The sequence below is a fragment of the Zingiber officinale genome, chromosome 3A (genome assembly GCF_018446385.1).
Source record: "Zingiber officinale cultivar Zhangliang chromosome 3A, Zo_v1.1, whole genome shotgun sequence".
Taxonomy (NCBI): Eukaryota; Viridiplantae; Streptophyta; class Magnoliopsida; order Zingiberales; family Zingiberaceae; genus Zingiber; species Zingiber officinale.
In genome coordinates, this window is record NC_055990.1 from 57,904,956 (window position 1) to 57,925,809 (window position 20,854).

At 33.6% G+C, this 20,854-nt stretch overlaps 1 protein-coding gene across 1 annotated transcript; it reads right to left on the reverse strand.

Moving 5' to 3' along the window:
• Positions 1–627: 627 nt before the first annotated feature.
• LOC122051925 lies at positions 628–20,687 on the reverse strand. Its single transcript, XM_042613262.1, has 5 exons — positions 20,329–20,687; positions 8,650–8,830; positions 7,568–8,033; positions 1,262–1,327; positions 628–1,181 (listed from the first exon to the last, which is right to left on the reverse strand). Exons 1-5 carry the CDS (start codon positions 20,416–20,418, stop codon positions 695–697), a joined length of 1,290 nt encoding a protein of 429 aa, XP_042469196.1. The 5' UTR covers positions 20,419–20,687; the 3' UTR covers positions 628–694.
• Positions 20,688–20,854: the final 167 nt, after the last annotated feature.

Below are 20,854 nucleotides of genomic sequence, written 5' to 3' on the forward strand. Positions count from 1 at the left end.
AAAAAATACTATCAAAAATATCCTTATTACTAGTCATACTATCTAAAATATCCATGGTAATTCTAATAATTTATGGAGTTCAAATTCTAGAGCATTTAATCATATGACTAGTACTCAGAAAAAAATTCCTTGCCTGTTCTTCTTGTTCATGCCCAGATAATGTGTTAGGAAAGTTTCTATAAATTGCACTTCTTCTATTAACCCACCTCTTGTCTTAGATATTCCTTGTCTTTTACATAATCTTCAACAAGGTCACAACAAATACAAACATACCATACCACAATGTGACATAGGTATTTACATGGTTCCGCAACCCTGCTAGTTGAAACTTACGATTCTTTTGATGGATCACCCTTAACATTTATATTTTAAAGTAGAATTTCCACCTACATCAGTATCAGGGTCTATATTCGCATGGTTTTACAAACAACTAAAGTTGATCTCTTTAACGAGCAACTGCCAATTAAAAAAAAATCAAAAATTAAAAATACTCTCATGAAGATCTTAGCTCTGGTAGAATAAACTTTCTTTACAAACCAAAACAGGATTAACATTTTGAAGAAGCAAGCTGTCAAAGGCAAATTGCATTTCTTCACAAAGCACAAAGGACCTTTTTCTGCACAGCCGGCAAAAGAAACGTTAAACTGTTTTATGATTATAGACTCAAATTTAAGGTCATCCTTGCAACGGAAGGTTATGCAAACTTCAACGCTGTCACTGCTACTAATGCCATGGTTCTGAAGAGAATCTCATTCATGCTTCTCTTAACCATGCTGGCTACTTCCTCCTCCTTAAGATTCGACTTGCCTGAGCTTTTGCTGAGATAAACAAGGGTATCCCTCAGTCCATTGATCGCCCGCGAAAGCCAGAAGAGACTAAGTCCACATCCAGTACTCAAAACCCTGGTAGCACACAGAGCCACCCTTCCACATGCCACTTTGTATGCGACTGAGAAAATAATGGCAAGGCCGGCACCAGCAATGGCAGCAGAAATTTTGGTGAGTACTTGGCTTATCTCGGGGCCTGATTTCTTTAGTGAAACTAAGGATGTGCTGCAGCTTCCATTCAGGAGAACAGAAAGAAGGCTTTCAAAGGCATGAAATGAGTTCCTCTGATAAAGGTCTCGTTCTGTTGATCGTTTCTTTTTCTTACTCATGGGTTTCTGTTTAGGGACTTCAGAGCTGAGTCAGAAAAGGTCAACATAAAATACTAACAATGTAAAAAAATCTCAATGTTAACTTTAATTGATACAAAGGTGTACCTTTTCACAGGAGCAACGGTTGGCGGGGTCACCTGTTTTTGTGCTTGAGAGCGTCGTCTACCCCTTCTGCACATATGCCATCATCCATGATATATAGTCAATTAGATGCAATTTTTACATTCATGCTAACGGTTTATCCTGATTTGAAGTTTCTATTTTTTAATTCACATCTTTATATGAGCAATAGCAGCTGCTATCATGGCAGCTATACATAAAATAATCATAATTTCCCTGATTCTTGAGTTTGCAGATTTTATATGAGAAATAGCTACTGTTCCCACGACATAAATGGGACAAGACAAAAAAAATGGTCATCCCAACGGCAATGTACTGCCTTTTCAGCAATAACTAAAAGCACAAGAAGTTAAAGAGGCAGCACGCATAGAGATGACTACATTTTAATGAGCACAAAATCAAAAGTTGCACAGCAGAAACACTACTCTTGATGAGCCTAGACGTGTGAGCTGTTATGGAGAAAGATTTTGTCAGTAAAATTTAGAATGTACTTAGAACTAAGAACCAAGGTTTGATCTCAAATTATATGGGACTTTTGGTCTTTTGACCAAAGCAGTTTAATGTTCCTTTTATGCCAATTAAAAAATAATTTGCATTAGTATTTAGGAGGAAAGAGTTGCAAATTGTTGCAAGAATGAAAATTATTGACACTACGAACCTAATTCCATACTAATAATTATAATCAATTATTTCCTTGTAACTATAATTAAATTTAGTGATGATGACAATTGAATATTTACTGATAATTGCAAATAGATAATTATTAGTAATAAATAATTTAAGAATAAAATCAAAAGAGCACCCTTTTTTATCCTTTTTGCTAAAAATAGCACCCCTTTTTTTAAAAAAAAAATCAATACAATGCATCATCATATTTCTCATCCCAAGAATATATTACTGTAGTAGCTAAAGTCGTAGCTGTACAACGTGTAGTAGCTACGCATAGCTACAATAAAGTATATCAGCTTAAGATTTTCTAAAATTACCACAAAGAGCACTAAAATACTAAATACCAACTTAGTCAAAATTACTCAAATTTGATCAAAATTACTTCAACAATGTCATAGTAGTTATGGCATTGCTGCTACAACCCATAGCTACTATAACCGTGTTGAACGATTTTGATAAGTTTATGCAATTTTGACTGTTGGAGTAATTTTGACACATGTAGCAACAATTTTAATATAACAGTGCTTCATTTATAATTATTTTGGCCAAGTTAGAGCAATTTTTGCGCAATGTAATAGCATATATAGCGGTAGTTGTTGCAATATAACTAAAATAACGATATTTTCGGAATAAAATATAATAGGACGTTTTGATATATCTTTTTTTCAAAAAGGGCACCAATTTAACAAAAAGGGTAATAAGGGGTAGGGGTGAGCAAAAATTCGATAAAACCAAATTAACCGGACTGTCCGAATTTAGAAATTCGGTTCGGTTAATTTGGTTTTCGGTTTTTTTTTTTATAAATTCAGTTTGGTTTTCGGTTAATTTGATTCAGTTTCGATTTTAAATTTTGTAATTCGATTAAACCGAATAAAAATATTAATTTAATTTTTTTTATTTAAAAATATAATTAATTAAATAAAATCTTGTTTTTAAAAGTTAAAACCGAATAAAGTTTTAAATTTTTTATTAATTCAATTAATTCGGTCAAAAATCGAATTAACCGATATTTTATCGGCTCGATCGGTTCGGTCGGTTTGGTTTTCATAGAAAAAATCGGTCGGTTCGAAAAAATTCGGTTTGTTCAGTTTTTAGTCTATTCGGTTCAATTTTGACCGAATACTAAGCCCTAATAAGGGGCTTTTAATTTTTTCCCCAATAATTTATTGGTAAATATAAATGGTTATTTAATTTACGTGTAATTATAATGATTTACTTATAACATATAGTATATATAACTATTATTACTTAAAACATAATAATCTATTTGTAACAAAATATATAACTATAATTTTTTTATAATTTTCTAACATAATTTATTTATAATATGTAATCTATTAATCAGTTATATAAAGTTTATATAACTTTATAAATAATTAACCAGTTATATTATAAACAATCAACTCCGCCCGTGACAAACCAGTCATGGTCGGTCCCAAGCCCGAATAAAGAAGAAGAGTTGCATTAGGTTGTCAGCTATCGTTAAAACTATGACAAATATTCAATGAATGGATTCATTAAACTATTCAATGGTGGAAGTTAAAGGATGAGAAGTAAAATATATTTAAGGAAAAGGTAGGAATACAAACATTAGGTGAAAAATACAGTGACTCTAATACGACATGAGATAAGATATATCAAAATTGAAAATAGTAGCTAAGCGTGTACTCGATGAGTCAAAGGAACATGCACTACTAAGTAAGAAATCTTGGTGGTGAAATAAGAAAGTACAAAATAAAAGTGAAGAAAAAACGAATAATTTATAAGAAATTATATATTTATAAAAACGAAGAAAGCTTAAAAATATACAATAGTCAAGAAAGAAGCTAAGAGAGTAGTGAATGAAGTAAATAATAAATTTTTTGAATGATTATATCAAAAATTAGATACAAAAAAAGAGGGAAAAGACATTTATAGAATAACTAAAGTGAAAGAGAAAGACAAGAGATCTTATCCAAATAAAATGTATTAAAAATAAATATAATAGGGTATGAGTAAACAATGGAGAAATAAAAGAGCAGTGGAATTGGTATTTTCATCAACTTTTTAATTAAAGTTTAGATGACCAACTTAACTTAAGTAATTTAAGTAGGTCAAATGAGAATAGAAAAAAAAATTATCGTAGAATTCAAACTTCATAAGTAGAACAAACTTTAAATGGGATACACAATAGAAAAACCGTTGGATCAGATGATATTTCAATAGAGGTATAGAAGTACCTAGGAAAACAAGGTATTGAATGACTTACAAAATTATTTAATATGATATTGAAAATGAAAAAAATACCTAATCAATGGAAGATAAATACTCTAATTCCCTTATATACGAACAATGAGACATACAAAATTATGCAAACTATAGGGGTATTAAACTAATGAGTCATACCATGAAATTTTAGGAAAAAGTAATAGACAAAAGATTAAGAAAGGAGACCATGGTGACGAAAAATTAATTTAGGTTTATGCCTAAAAGGTCGACAATAGAACTGTACATCTTAGACAATTAATTGAAAAATATCAAGAGCAAAAACAAGATCTACATATGGTATTCATTGACTTAGAAAAAGCTTATGATAGAGTCCCAAAAGAAATTATATGGAGAATTCTAGAAAAGAGAGGTGTTAGCGTAACATATATTGAACTAATTAAGGATATGTACGAGAATATAGCGACTAAAATAAAGACTTCAAGCGGAATGACTGAAGCATTTCAAATAAAGATAACGTTACATCAAGGATAAGTTCTTAAGTCCTTATCTTTTTACACTAATTATGGACAAACTCACTACATACTTTCAAGTACTATAGCATTTCAAATAAAGATAAGGTTACATCAAGGATAAGCTCTTAAGTCCTTATCTTTTTACACTAATTATGGACAAACTCACTACATACTTTCAAGATATAGTACTGTAGTGCATGTTGTTTGCAGATGATATTGTTTTGGTGGATGAAACATGTGGAGTAAATGCTAAACTAGAATCTTGGCAGAAAATACTAGAAGGAAAAAATTTTAGGCTTAGTAGAATAAAGACAGAATATATGGAATTTAAGTTTAGTCATATTAGATATAATGAGACAATTGTTATGAGATGACGAGTTATCCGGAACCAAGAGCTTTAGATATTTAGGATCATTTTTGCAAAATGATGAAAGGATTGAGAAAGATGTCTTACATAGAATACAAGCAAGATGGTTGAAATGGAGGAGAGCGTCGGGTCTCTTATATGACCGTAAAGTACCTCTAAAACTTAAAGGAAAATTCTACAAAACCATAGTTAGACCTGCTATGTTATATGAAGTTGAATGTTGGGCTATGACTCGAGTACATGAGTAGAAGATGAGAGTTGCAGAGATAAGGATGTTAAGGTGGATGTGTGGACATATCAGAATAGACAGAATAAGAAATGAGAGCATTAGACAGAAAGTCGGAGTTACATCTATTGAGAGAAAACTCCGATAGACACATTTAAGATGGTACGGACATATACTCCGAGAGACACATTTAAGATGGTACGGACATGTACTCAGACGACCAATAAATGCTCCAGTTAGGTGATGTGAAACTATGACAAGCACGCATATCAAACGAAGAAGAGAAAGACCAAAAAAGACTTGGTTAGCAATAATAAAACAAGATAAAATTTATTTAAGTATAGATGATATAATAGAAGATAGAGCTCAATAGTGTAAAATGATCCATATAGCTGACCCCACTTAGTGAGATAAGGCTTGATTGTTGTTGTATATTATAAATAATTAATAGTTAATTGTTCTACATTCTGTCCCCTGACACCTCTCTCGACTTATGGATTGTGATGTTTGGATCAACAATGACGACATTTGGATCGGCAAGGCATCCTCATTCAAGTCCTCTAAGTTCACTGGATAATGCTCTAAGAAGCATATATTAACATTAACTAAATTATCCAACCAACAAAATTGAAAATGTCCATGTGAGAGAATATTGCCCTTGCCAATTTTCTCCACTGACACTTTTGTCTTTTCTTAGCTACATTGCAAAATCTCTATTTAGTCTTGCAACATTTTGTCAACGATCTATGGCTAAAGCTTCCAGACTTGATTCATACCTTATCGACATGCATTGAGCTAAGCTGTGTCACAATCATTTTTCTCACAGCACAATGGTGATCACTTGATGCAAGTTTCAGAATGTCGAAGGACTTTTCTGAATTGTCTACAAGCCTGTATGTGCCAATAATTCAACCTAGTTTGTGAGAATTGCATCTCACTTTCTTTGGGAGGACTGAGGTAGGCCAGTCAATAGGATGTTTAACCAATAAATAAAACTTATACCAGTAAGGAAAACTTTAGGGATACCCTTATTCTAACACGAACTTAATATTATAGCCCTAACTTTTGAAAACAACTAATCTACTCCAAACTTTAGTTTAGTAAACAAATTGTGAAACTATTTTATCAATTTTCCTTTTTTTTTTAAATTGCACAAGATTTTAACGAGATTTGATGACATGTACGATTTAGCAGATTGAATCCTATAAACTTTATAGGTATGATAGTTACATGTTGATCGAGAATACTAGTTGAAATTTTACACAGTTAAGGACCTGGGTCACTTGGTTAATGTGGGATAATTAGCTGGGTATGCTGCAAAACTGAAAAATTATATTCCAGTTAGTTATTTTTCATCATTCAAGTAAGATCCATAAAAAAACTTGAGCTCGGCCTATGTTTTCAATGAACCCAAAACAATAAAGCATGGAAAAAAAATTCTCCATGTATAAAAAGCCTAATCACAAGGTATTAAAGCGACTAGGGAAACAAGGTATTGAATAACTTATAAAGTTATTTAACTTGATATTGAAAACGTAAAAAAAATATTTAATCAATGAAGAGTACTCTAGTTCCCTTATATAAGTACTCTATAGTTTATTGTTAGCTACCAGCTTACGGATTGGGCTCTTGCCAGAAATTTAAACTTTTGGTCTAAATAACCACCAAATAAAATTATCATGATATCAAAAGGACGTCATGAATCTGGATCGCCATATTGCCCTTGGATCAGTCCAATCCTACTCGCCTGACAACATGAGGGAGAGTACTTGGCAGTAGAATATAAATATGAAGATGGTACCAACTTAAGTTTCTATTAAGATATCAGCTGATCAAAATTAATACTTTTTCTAAAACAATATTTAAGGCTATAAATGATATCTAAACTCAGAAAGGGTTATCAACACAAACACAGCAACAGAATATTAAACAAATTACCAAATCAAACCATATTGCCCTTGGATCAATCCAATCCAACTCACCTGCCAACATGAGTGAGAGCACTTGGCAGTAGAATATAAATACGACGATAGTACCAACTTAAGTTTCTATTAAGAGATCAGCTGATTGAAATTAATACTTTTTCTAAAACAAAATTTAAGGCTATAAATGATATCTAAACTTAGAAAGGGTTATCAACACAAACACAGCAACAGAAATATTAAACAAATTAGATTAAGTGAGAATACAGCTCAAAGTAATAGTCATGCACAACATAAAACATTCGACCCAAATATGTTGGAAATAGTAGAAAATTAATAATAATAACAATAACAACAATAATAATAACAACATAACAGTGTACATACCTTGTGAAGTACGGGACCAGCAATGACTTTTTACTGCCAATTGGCGATCTTTTTGGCAGGTTAAACTTTGAGACAATTGATAGAAGATCTTCTATTTTAGCTGGATTGTCCGGGAACAGGAGCTGTCCATCTTGATCCTCCCTATAGTATAAAGTATCAGACAAGTTCCTACCAAAGTCCAACTGAAATTCTGGTGCATAAATCTGTTTCAATATATGCAGAGGATGGTCCTGATCATTCATCTCAGCATTATAAAGAGAAAATTTGTCATCCATAAGTACATGGCGAGGAGATAACATGTCGATAGCCACATCATGAAGACCCATTACTTCTGAAAGCAAAGACACATCCAAGTCTTTACCTTCAGTAAACTTAGATCTAGACCTTAATAATTCCATGATCTTTTCATTTCTTATGCACTTCTCTGCAATTCCCAAACTGAACAGCACTGAATTAGTGTGTGAATCTGTTGCAGAATAGAGAAATCAAATTGTTAAATTTAGAATTTTTACAAGGAAAACAATCCTAATCTTAACAAAAGAATAAAGAAAAAAGATGTTGACAATTTTAATTTCCCCAACTCTTTTATGTCAATAAAAACCCTTCTACTATAGTTCTACCAAACCAACGGCGGAATTTCTAGAAGCTACATGGTTACACTTTCTAAGAGTAGGACAACAACCAACACAAGCATGCATAACATGAGAACAAACAAGGACATCCAAAAATCAAGGTTTTAGACTATAATAGGTTGGAACTATCAACACACTACTTTGCACTGGAAAATCAACATATAAAACTATTTGTACTGACCTGCATAATGCTTTAAATAGTACCCAAACCTATGACACAGACGTTTATAGGTAACCTTATCAGTTTGTGCATTCCTAAAGAGATTATCTCATTGACTAGAGAAATGATACTTTTAGATCGATTTGTAAGAATTGAATGCATATATTCCTGTAAGAAGCATATGAATTTGTTACACTTATTAAATAAATTGTACCCATATCAACATCTAAACACTGGCTAAGATGGTATAACTTCGATTGATGACTTTATGAGACTAATAAACTGCAGACCTTGGACATCCATAAGAACAGTTTGTCTAATCATTGGAGATATCCTCAAAGATTGATTGCTCCCCAATAACATAGGCATTGGATGAAGTAATTCCTCAGACTGGTGCACATCAAACTGAACAGAACCAGATTTTGCTGCATCTTGTTTTCTACCATTAAATGACAACCCAGAATGAAATTCCTGAAGCATAAAAAAAAAGTGAACATGCTGTGTGTGCAAAAAATAATAGTTTTTTTCCATCAGGTGTAAATAGAAAAACATAATAAGAGATTGGAATTATGCTTAAGTTTACATCATAAAAAAGGAGAATCTTGTACACTGCTGCAATTGCAAATGATAATATGGCGTGTTAGATTAATTACAATTATATTGATTTGGCAATTTAATGACAAGTGAAAAGCGTGTACTCTTAAGAATTACCAAGAAAATATACGTTTCTTGAAGGAATATAGTTAAAAATCTCCATCACATCTCATGATTCCTTCAAAAAAAAATCCAAATATATGCAAGATGTGCATAGTGTTCGTCAAAGGCCCAACACATGTATTGTAGCATAGTCATAAATAATGAGGATCACATGCACATAAGAAGCAATACAGGAATTTAATTCCTTCCATATGATGGTAATAATGAGTTTGATGTCCACATAAATTCACATCTTTTTCTAAATTCAGATGTGGAAAAGATGCAACAAAGAAGTGGTGTGGCATCAGGATCGCAGTCCACGTCTCATGCGAGGCATCAGGATCGCAGTCCACGTCTCATGCGAGGCATCAGCAATTGCCTTCCTAAGCAAGCAACAGCTCACAAAAAGTGTTTACCCCTTCGAGAGCACACAATTAGAGTGCAATGTTTTCCTCTCAAATGACTACTATTATTGCTGTCATCCCTTTAGACACAAATCACTGCCCCATCCACCTTTCCTGTTCAGTTCTGTTCCACCATTGCTGCTGCCACCCAACCACCGCCCCTTTTGTGAATCATAACAATCCCCGCCATCACCAGTCACCCTTTCCCCCTCCACTAGAGCAATCCTTAACTCTCCTCTAAATACTCGACTATTAGCTTCATCAAAACATGGCAAGTTGTGGTTCGTCATACTCTAAGCTAGAGTGAGTAGTAACATTATTAGTGAGATGAGACACCGCTGCCCTTTTGCTTGTACACGTGTAACCAAGAAGAGAGGGTTGCAATGAAAGACTTGTGTATGTGATCATGACCTCTACCTTCTTCTGAGCATATAAGCACGTAGTGGACACTAGCACTTAAGAGGTACTCAAAGGTAAGTAGAGGTGTAAATGAACCAAGCCGTTCGTAAGCTATTCGAAGCTCGATTCGATAAAAACTCGTTTAAGCTCGTTTAATGAGGCTCATTAAGATAAACAAACCAAGCTCAAGCTTCACAATATTCGGCTCGTTAGCTCGTGAACATGTTTGTTAAGCTCATGAATCAATTTTTAAATAAAAAATAATAATTTTGATATTGAATTTATAGATTTTACACTCTACTCATGAAATATATAGATAAATATATTAAATTTATTTATTAGAATAAAATTATAAATTTTATTAAGAATATTATATTTTTCTCTAAATATATAATTTAGTTTTTAATGAATATTTAAATTTATAATTTATAATTTATATTTATTAAGCTCGTTTAGGCTCGATAAAAGCTCGAATAAGCTCGTGACCCATGAGTATATTTATTAAATAAAGCTCAAGCTCGACTCGATTATAAACGAGTCAAACTCAAACATTCAAGAGTTTGGCTTGGCTCGGCTCGATTACACCCCTAAAGGTAAGTGATGAGTTGAGATGAATATTCTTTTATAAATCGATGCATGTTTGCAGCAAATCACAAAGCACACGAGCATAAGACATTGAGCATCAACTCATTTTCAGCATACAACCTTCTCTTGATGTAGAACCTGAATGATTTTACAAGTCATCTGGCATCAAGTAAGAGGTATCTACTAGTAAAACATGCTAATAAATTTTGATTAGGAACCTCATATGATGGAGGAGGCTCGATTGATCTTATTTACTCTTATCTATTTATCTGTTTTGGTTGTTTGTTTTAGCCTTTTGACTCTTATGCAATAACATATGCATCATCATGATAAATATAGCCTACCGTTTGCTAATTGCTGGCTTAAATTACAACTAAATTCTTAATGCTAGTATCAAGCTATAACCACATGCTACATACTTAGTTTGCTTAGACTCTTTATCATATTTGTGTTCACAATACAACTTTTCTTTTATTGTTATTATTTCTATTGATGCATGCACACATCTTGCATATTAGAGTGGATAAAAAATAAAGAGATTTGAATTTTTTTTCCAAATTTTGGAGATGTAAAATATTACATTTTAGTTTAAATTATATTTTAATTTTTGTAACTAAATTTCATTTTATGTATAAAATATCTAAAAAATAAAATATATAAAACTCAACTAGAACTTGGCTCAATCAACAAAAATTTAGATTCAATTTTTTTTAATAAAGTCAATATTGAATTTAAATTTTTTTTATACCTTTGAACTTTTTCAAATGTGGCAAAAGATAATTCGCTCACTCCTAGCACCCCGTCAATCCGTCCCTAGGCCAACAATGAGGAGGTAAATCACGGATGACTACTAGCTATTAGTAGGCCAAGGCATGGAGGAAGACATACTCGAACGTGCCGAGTTTCGACCTCATGACCGAATGTGGCAACACCCATGCCTCAACCACCGCACTGCCCTGAGGGGACCCTTTTGAACTTTTTCAAAGAACTTTAATATGATCCAATAAGGGTACACCTAAATTACAAATAATAAAGAAAAGATAAATGAATTATTTTTTCAACTTAATCAAAGTGTAATATTGAACCTTATCTGCTCGTTACTCACAATCTCACTAAACCCTAATTTTCTTGATGTTTGTTCGCATGATTTCTCTTATTCTTTTCTAGAGAAAGAAGCCAAATTTTATCCTATTTAATTTTTACATCTTAAATTTTATTTTAAAAATTATAGATGACTAATTAAGCTAACTAAACAAATGCTAGGTTTTTTTTTAATAATCTAGGTGTCTGGATATCATAGACAATCTTCCCCTAGTTCGCCTATTGAGTAAATCTGAAGCAACTAATGCAAGGTTTAGGGGATCAACTATCGACTAGAAGTCAATTTAGGGTTGGATGGAGCCCATTGAGCGGCTAATGAATAAGGCTCGATGGGTTTAAATTGGACTTGTTTTGAATTTAGTTGCTTCAGGACCAAATAAAGTTTAGTTTATATATAGAATAATGTAGTCAGTCATGTTTAATTAGATTAGGAGTAATTTTAGAAAATTAAAAATCATTTATATTCTCTCTCTCCACTTATTCTTCTCACTCCAACCCTAATTCTTTTCTTCCTCTGCCTCGCCTTTAACTGGTTATCCACTACATGCACCATTTACAATCGAGCGCTAGTCCACTTCTCCCCTTTAGCTACCTTTCTCTCTTCCTCAGTATCTCTCCTAATCTCTCTCCCTATTATCTCTCTGTTTCTGCTACATGCACTGCCATCACTTAAGAATTCTCATATAGAGTCATAAAGTGAGAAGAATAGTGAACTCATGAGGCTCTGATGTCATTATCAAAGTTATTTCACGTGTTGGTCAACAGGCAACATAGTAAATTCTGCTATCACCACAATTTGGCATTTTAATCCTAAAACATAATGATAAGTGGATTCGATCCCATACATTGCAACATTCCACACAATAATTGATTATTGTTTTACATTTATCAAATTTTGCTTCCTTCATATTTTGTGAGTTAGCATTAGAAGCTTATGCTATTTTACAACTAGCATAATTGCAATCTTTCCCCTTATGTTGCAAAGTAAAGAGAGTTATTCTCCACAGTCAAAGGGTTGTTACTTGTAGAGTTATTCATCTCAGCCCACTAAGAGATCAAAATATGTCCTTGTGAGAGAAGGGTCTAACAAAGTGTCTTTTTTTTTTGTACCTCCACTAGCATGTGTATTCATATCATCAACCATAATCATTTTTTACAAGGAAGACCTATAAAGCTTATAAACATAAGTAGGTTTGGGACACTCGTGGACAAATCTAATCTATTGAAGGCCTATTACTTGATCCATAACATGAAGCAATGAAGGATGAAAAGGTCAAGTTCGCTACTTTGTATTTTAATAGGGCAGCAAAAGCTTGAGGAAGAAACGGAAACCACTTTATAAGTGAACCAAATTCTTATTGTTTTATCTGCTTTCCTAGATGCTTTCTAGAAGCAATAATACCCAAAAAGTATGTTACCACACAAAAGGAGGCATTTCAATAGTCTCACAATGTGACAGAATATGTCACAAAGTTTGAACGCTTTTACGGAATTCAACACATTAGTGGTGGTAGATGATGATAAACAAGACCATTTTATTTAAGGCTTAAATTAATCCTTTAATGTTTATCTTTAGCACAAGTTATCAAGTTTCATCAAATAATGACTATAGCCATGAAAATTGAAGCTATTAGCAACTACATCAAACATCAACAACCACCAAGTTTGGGTCGGCTACATGGATTCTCCTAGGATACATGGATCCTGTTGTGTCATTAGGCTCGATCCGCTATAATATCATCATCTATATTCAAATGAATTTTATCATCTTTTATTGTTACTAATCAAATCTTCTTTGATCTTCCTTGATTAATATACGTATTTGATATGATTTCACATAGCCTAATTGAGACATTTATTGGTCGCCTAAGTACATGTCTATATCATTTTAAATAGTCTAGTTCAATGAATATCATGTATAAATCTTATTTTTTTCGAAATACTTTTTAATCCGTTGTTTAAAAAATGTATAGCTTCTATCATCGACCTTTAAGGCATGAATCCATATTGATTTTCGATCACCTTGCTCTACTTCCTTAATATTTTTTTATTACTCTTTTCCAAAGTTTCATATTATATCTCATTAGCTTATTGCCCTTGTAATTCGCACAATTTTATATATTTCCTTTCTTGTTATACAGAGGACTCAAGTACTCACCCTCCACTAATTAGGCATTTTCTTTTTTTAAAAAATATTAGATTAAATAACTTAGTGAGTCATTAAATACACACTTCCCTAAGCATTTTCATGTCTCTATTGGAATATTATTCGGTCCAACCATTTTTTCATTTTTCATCCCATTTAACACTTGTATAACTTCTGAAATTTTAATTTTCTGATAAAAATTTAAAATTCTATACTTTTCTTACCTGCTTAAATTTCCTAAAGTAAATATCCCTTTATTAAAAAGTTAATGAAAATACTTCTTTCATCAGCCTTTTATTTCCTTATCCTTCACTAGTACCTTATTGGATTCATCTTAAATGTATTTTATTTGGATAAGATCCCTAATTTTCCTTTATCTTGCTTTAGTTATTCTATAGATATCCCTTTCTCCTTTTGTATCAAGTTGTTGACACAAGCATTCAAAAGCTTCATTCTGGCATCAATTACTGTTTTCTTGACCATTGCATACTTTTTATAATTTTCCTCATTCTTAAAGTCTACATCATTTTTTCTTTCTTAAGTTTCTCTTATTTGATAGCGCAACCATCCTCATTCCACTAGCAAGATTCTTTATTTGGTAGTATCCATCCTCTTGACTCACTAAGCACGCTCTTAGCCAGTGTTTTCAAATTTGATGTCATCTTACCCTATATTGTATTCAAGTCGCCATGTATTTTTTCTAATACTTGTGCTCCTACCCTCTATGTAAATATATTTTTCTTTTCATCTTTTAACTTTCATCACTTGATCTTTCAAGTCATGCACATTTTCTTTCTACTGATATTATGCTTACGATATGTATCTAATATCGCTAACATATATTGGATGGTTTTCTCTAGGAATGACTACCAAGCAGTCTTTACAAATTTTTCTCTCCATCTTCCTAATTATAAGAAAGTCAATCTATAATTTATTGTTCCCACTTTTGAAAGTAACTAAATGTTCTCTCTTCTTGAAAAATGTATTAGTTATTATAAATTGATATGCTATCGCAAAATCAATATAGTTTTTTCTCGCCTCCATCACTTGTCATCCTCATTGTTTCAATGCTCCTTGTCTCTCAGTCTATCACATGCAACCTTCTCTAATCTTTGTGAACCTCAAGCCATTAAGTTGTCAACTTGGTCATACTACTCCAGATCTACTCTAGCACCAACTCAGTACTCATCATCCTATGGTCCCTCAAATGTTCCGTACTATCCTTCTCCGATCTCATTGGACCTCCAAACCATTGAGTGTGTCACCTTGGCCACGCCAAGCCAACATCCAATATCACTCAAGCTCATCGACCCACAAGCTATCCAAACTACATGTGTGTTCCTACAAGTCTCTACATGCTCAAACATACATATCAAATATACACAATGCAAGGCCTAGCCCAATGTTACACCAAAGCACATAAGACACAATTGCACTAAGAAATTTATCATGATAAAGTTTTTAACTTATCTTATCTTTTTCACTCGTGATTTTATTTTCATTTGATTAATTTAACCAATTTTCTAATGAAATGAACACATTTATAGCTATTTTATTGAACTATGCTTTCTTAAAACTTCCATTATTTTATATAAGATGATTGATTTCTCAAAAATGATTAAATCATGCCTTTGTCGACACTAATCCAACTCCGATGATTTATATTAGTGTCGGCCTATTTTGACAACCATGCACAAAATTAATGCACCAACTATGTAGCCACACTTGAAAACATTGGTATATAGCAAAATTTTGTATGCACCCATACTATAAAACAAAGAAAAGATTGTTTAAATTTCACAAATAGAAATACAAGTAAGAGTGTGTTGTGTTAACTATGAGCTAAAACAAAAATAAAAAAGACATCAAATGTTGATATTCTCATCCCTCATATATATGTAAGTATCCCGTGGTAATTTTAATATGATCAACCAAGTCAAAATAAGTCCTGTTATTATTTAACCCTGTGTCTAAGTGTGCAGGAACTTATAAGCACAGGAAGTCGAGCGCAAGCAGCAGCTAGTAAGAATGGCGACACGGGAGGTGCGTCCGAGGGATGAGGTGCTGCGAAAGAGTGCGAACAAGAAGGAAGCGCGTGGCATTTCCGAGGGACGAGAAGCCGAAGCGAAAACTTGCTCGAAGAGAAAAGAAGCTGAACTGCCTTATGGAAGGCGCCTTCCATGGCTTGAAGGCGCTTTCGATGAACAATTCGAAGGTGCCTTCAATGGCTTGAAAGCGGCTTTCCAGTGACCGTTGGCGAAGATAAAACTTTATCTTCACACGGATAAAATTGCCACGCTAGAGACGCTATCCATCCTATTGAAGGTGCCTTCCAGCCTCGGATAGAATTTTCCAAGGGCTATAAAAAGACCCCTGGAGGTAGGAATAATTGAACAACTCTTGTATTCACTTCCTAGCATATTTCTAAGGGTTCGACGAGTGTAATAGGCTTCTCCGCCTACACGAATGAGATTTTTTTCGTGCTTTCTTCTGTCTTGAATTAACAGTCACCTAGGTTGTAATCAAGTAACTCCTTAGTGTCTTTAATTTATTAGTTGTTTAATTTCCTTTTTATAAGTGTGCTACTAATCTGAGTTGAAAGATCGAGAAGAGTTTTTATTTTATTTTTCAACAGACAATTCACTCCCCTCTTGCCAGCCAAGCCTGTTCCAACAAGTAGTATCAGACCCAGGTTGCTTCAGAAGGATTAACTGCCGACCGAAGCACAAGAGATGGTCGGATCGAGCATTTACCAACCAAAGTTTGAGGGAGAATTCGCGAGCTGGATGAAAAAGATAAAGGTATTCTTCAAGATAGGTTTCGATTTACTATTAATCATGAAATTTGGTTTTGTACTACCAGAGGGCAAAGAAGAATATCAATGAACGAAGAAAGAGCAAGCCGACTTCATGGCAAACGGCAAAGCAGAGTTTCATCTGCTTAGCATCTTACCACCTCAAGAAGTCAACCGGATCGGAGCCTACGAGTCAGCCAAGGAGTTTTGGAAGAAATTCCTGGAACTACATGAAGGAACTCAGAGGAAAATCTTACGAGACGAGATTTATTCCGGAACCAGATCATTAGAAGAAGGCGAAACCATTGGATACCTTCACTCAAGAATAAAAGAACTCATCACCAAACTCACGAATCTCGGAGAAAAGATAACCAACCGAGATTCGCTAAGGTACGTGCTTAACGCATTTCCTAGGACAACTGAATGAGCATCATTAGTAGATGTTTATTATATCTCTAAGGATCTAGAAGTAAGTATCCTAGAAGAATTGTTTTCAACTTTTGAGGTTCATAAAACGAGATGTGAAGTTCTGAAGAAGGAGCCCAAGCACAACATCGTCTTAAAAGCAAAAATGCACGAACCAAATTCTGAATCTTCTCTCGATGATAACGAAACGGTGTTCATGGTAACGAAATTTAAAAAGTTATTTAAAACTAATAAATTTAATTAAGTACAGGATAAAAGAAGAAGAAAAAAAATAAGATGCTACCCCTGCAATGAAAAAAGGCACGTGAAAGACAACTGCCTTAAATTGAAGAGCAAGGACAAAAGACCAATCCAAACAAAACATTGAAATCTAAAGGCGACATGGGACAAAACGTCGTCCGAATTAGAGATCGAAACCCTCGCCGGACTTGCGCGCAAGTCACCAAGAAGATAAAAACGAAGCAAGCTCGTCCGAAATAAGCATCGAGAGTATCGATGAAGGGGGAGTGACATCAGAAGACAACAACACTTCAGGGGACCTTCAGATTATAGGATCAAAAAGGTAAGTCAGATACGGTCGTTACCTCTTGATAAATTATTTCAGTTTATAAAAATGTTATCAAAAAATTTCTATAAATTAGAAAAAGAAAATGACAAATTAAAAGGAATTCTAGCAACATCTTGTCGATTAGAAGACTTCGACAAGATAAAAATGGAAAATGAGAAATTGAAAGTATAAATAGAAGAGTTAAAAACTTATGCATGCTCACATATTCAACGAGTTAGAAGATCTAATGGATTAAATTGGCACTTTAAATACCATAAGGGTCAAATTAGAAAAATATCACAGAAATATATTCTTAAGAAATTATTGATTAATCCTATAGGAAGGAATCTATTTTTGGTTCCAAAATCATATTTAGGTTATATTTTTTTTCATGCCTTATTTTTTTAATTAAAATTTTTTAAAGTTGTACCTAGAACTTTCAGAAAGAAAATTAAATATTTAATTTCTTTAAAAGGCTTTATCTAGAAATGGTTGTTGTTCCAATAACCAAGAAGGTCTAGTGCCTCGCCACAGCTTGGAAGCCAATTACTAAAATAAATGTTTAATTGACTATCTGTTAAGTATTTAATTGTTATAAAAATACTTTCAAATAAATTGTTTTGTATAAATTCTATTAGAAATTAATTAGAAGTTAATTTTTAATATTAAAAATTCTTGAAATTTTAAATTTTTGAAAATTTATTTTTTTGAATATGTCTTAATGTGGAAAGGACTTTATTTCTGTTCACAATAATCTCAACTTTATACGAAAATTTTTTATCTGCCTTATATATGTCTGTTAACATTATTTTTTTTCAACAATTAAAAATATTTTCAAAGTATTGTTTTAAGTCCAGATTTTTTTATGTTTAATCTTTCAAAATTTTCTAGATAAGAGTATTTTTCCTTAGACTTTGTTTTAGACTTTATTTTTAAAGCATTTTAAGTACCCTATTTTTATATGATCAAAGGGGGTGAAATGAAAATTAAGTCTAGGGGAGGGTATCATTATTTTTTGCACATTATTATTTGAGATATTGATTACCTTATTATTATTTGTTTTTTACCCTAACTTAACTTGAAGTTGCTCACATCAAAAAGGAGAAGATTGTAAGTACCCCATGATAATTTTGATGTGATCAACTAAGTCAAGTTAGGTCTTATTGTTGTTTAACCCCTGTGTCTAAGTGTGCAGGAACTTAGGAGCACAAGAAGTCGAGCGAAAGACGCAGCTAGCGAGAAAGACAGCACGGGAGAGAGTGGGCAAGCTCGATGCGTCCGAGGGACGAGGTGCTGCGAAAGAGTACGCTGGAGAACGAGAAGAAAGCACACGGCGATTCTGAGGGACGAGAAGCCAGAACGGAAGCTTGCTCAAGAAGAAAAGAAGCTGAACTGCCTTATGGAAGGCGCCTTCGATGAACAGTACAAAAGCTCCTTCAAGCTTGAAGGCGCCTTCCATGAATAGCGTGAAAGTGCCTTCCCAGTGGCTGTTAGCAAAGATAAAAATTTATCTTCGCACAGATAAAATTGTCACACTGGAGGCGCCTTCCACCCTATGAAAGACGGCTTCCAGCCTCGGATAAATTTTTTCAAGGGCTATAAAAAGACCCCTGGAGCTAGGAATAATTGAACAACTATTTTATTCACTTCCTAGCATATTTCTGAGGATTCAACGAGTGTAATAGGCTTCTCGGCATACACGAAGGAGATCTTTTCAATGTTTTCTTCTGTCTTGGATTAACAGTCACCTAGGTTGTAACCAAATAACTCCTTAGAGTCTTTAATTTATTAGTTGTTTAATTTCCTTTTTATAAATGTGCTACTAATCTGAGTTGAAAGATCGAGAAGGATTTTTGTTTTGTTTTATTTTTCAATAGGCAATTCACCCTCATCTTACCGGCTCAACCTATTCCAACAATATATGCATCATTTAAAGGTCTAAAGAAACCTAACTTCATCTTTGTAATCAATGATCCTTCTATTTCTTTTCTTCCATTTAACCAAGAACTTTTCTTCAATGCTACATAACCCACATACCTGATTTTCATGTACCAATTCCCAATACTTGATGTTAAATGACATGATGAACTCAAAGTTATCATTTCTCAATACTATTGAATATTGATATAGAATTTCAATTCTATATGATAGTTTTATCCTGCTTCGAGTTATATATGGTCTAAGGAAAACCAATTCTTTCCCATCTTTGCACTATTTCTAGACATTTTAAGCATTTTATTGTACTTTCTGAGATTGATGCATCAGAAATCATCCTATAACTGTGTACCAGGCTGTTGTAGTTGAGGTATTCAAGTAGATATCTGATTAACCAACACTCGTTATCTTTCTGGGTAGTCCTTATGATCAATTTAACTATAAATATGATGTTTGTTCTTGTTAGAGAGTTCAGAAGACCTACAGATGTACGAAACCACTAGAATTCTCGCAAAAGGAATCGGGAGGCCTCTCCTTTCCCTTTCATATCTTTTTTCCTAATCCTGTCATCAACAACATTGAAATTGAAACAAGAGAATAAAAGATCTTCTTATTTTTAACGCTAGAAAATATAGGCAGCCGAGCTCATACGACAAGGCCATCTGCCATATAAACCTAGAAGAAGGATGGTTGTGTAGGGAAGTTATCCTTCGCAATTGCAAAATCCCAATTCGAAATCACCAAGAATTCAGTTATTTCATCGGATAGATCTAATTACCTCTTCAAACACACTGAAGTATGAACCAGGTCTTACGAATCAACGAAGCAGAAGAAGAAAAAAAACAACCAAATGAATCCACTAAACCACAAAGACGAGCTCATAGAATCTCAGCTCAATCATGAAGAAAATTGATTGTTGGGCCGGAATCTCCATACCTTAGGAGGGGTTTTATAGAGGCCCTGATGGTCCTGGTAAAGGACGGCCGACGGCAGGCCAGTGGAAGCGAGGAGGGAGAGCTCCACCATTCTTCGAATCCGAAGAAGAAGAAGAAGCACCACAATTTACCAGAGATAAGCTCGAAGCGTTGAAGAAATTGGAGGCCGATGGGGATTTCTGCGGATCCCCGGCCTCAAAAAAGCGATCGAGCAATTAAAAAGGGAAAAAGAAAGGAAAAGGAATCAGGGGGGAGTGAAGGGGCGAGGGTTTGCGATTGGATGGGCTTCGGGCAAGTTGTGGCTTAAAGACACTCGAAAACTTCAGCGACGATAAATCAACTTCATACGACATACCTCCTTTGGATGCTACCAGGAAATTTTTTCTCCGTTTTTATTTATTATTATTTTTTGAGGATCCGCATTGTTTTCACTTTACGGCAGGTAAACACTAAATATAGGTGTTGCTTGTGGTTTGGGATGGCCCCGGCCGTTGCACCTATCGCATCAGCAGTGTTGTTATTTGATT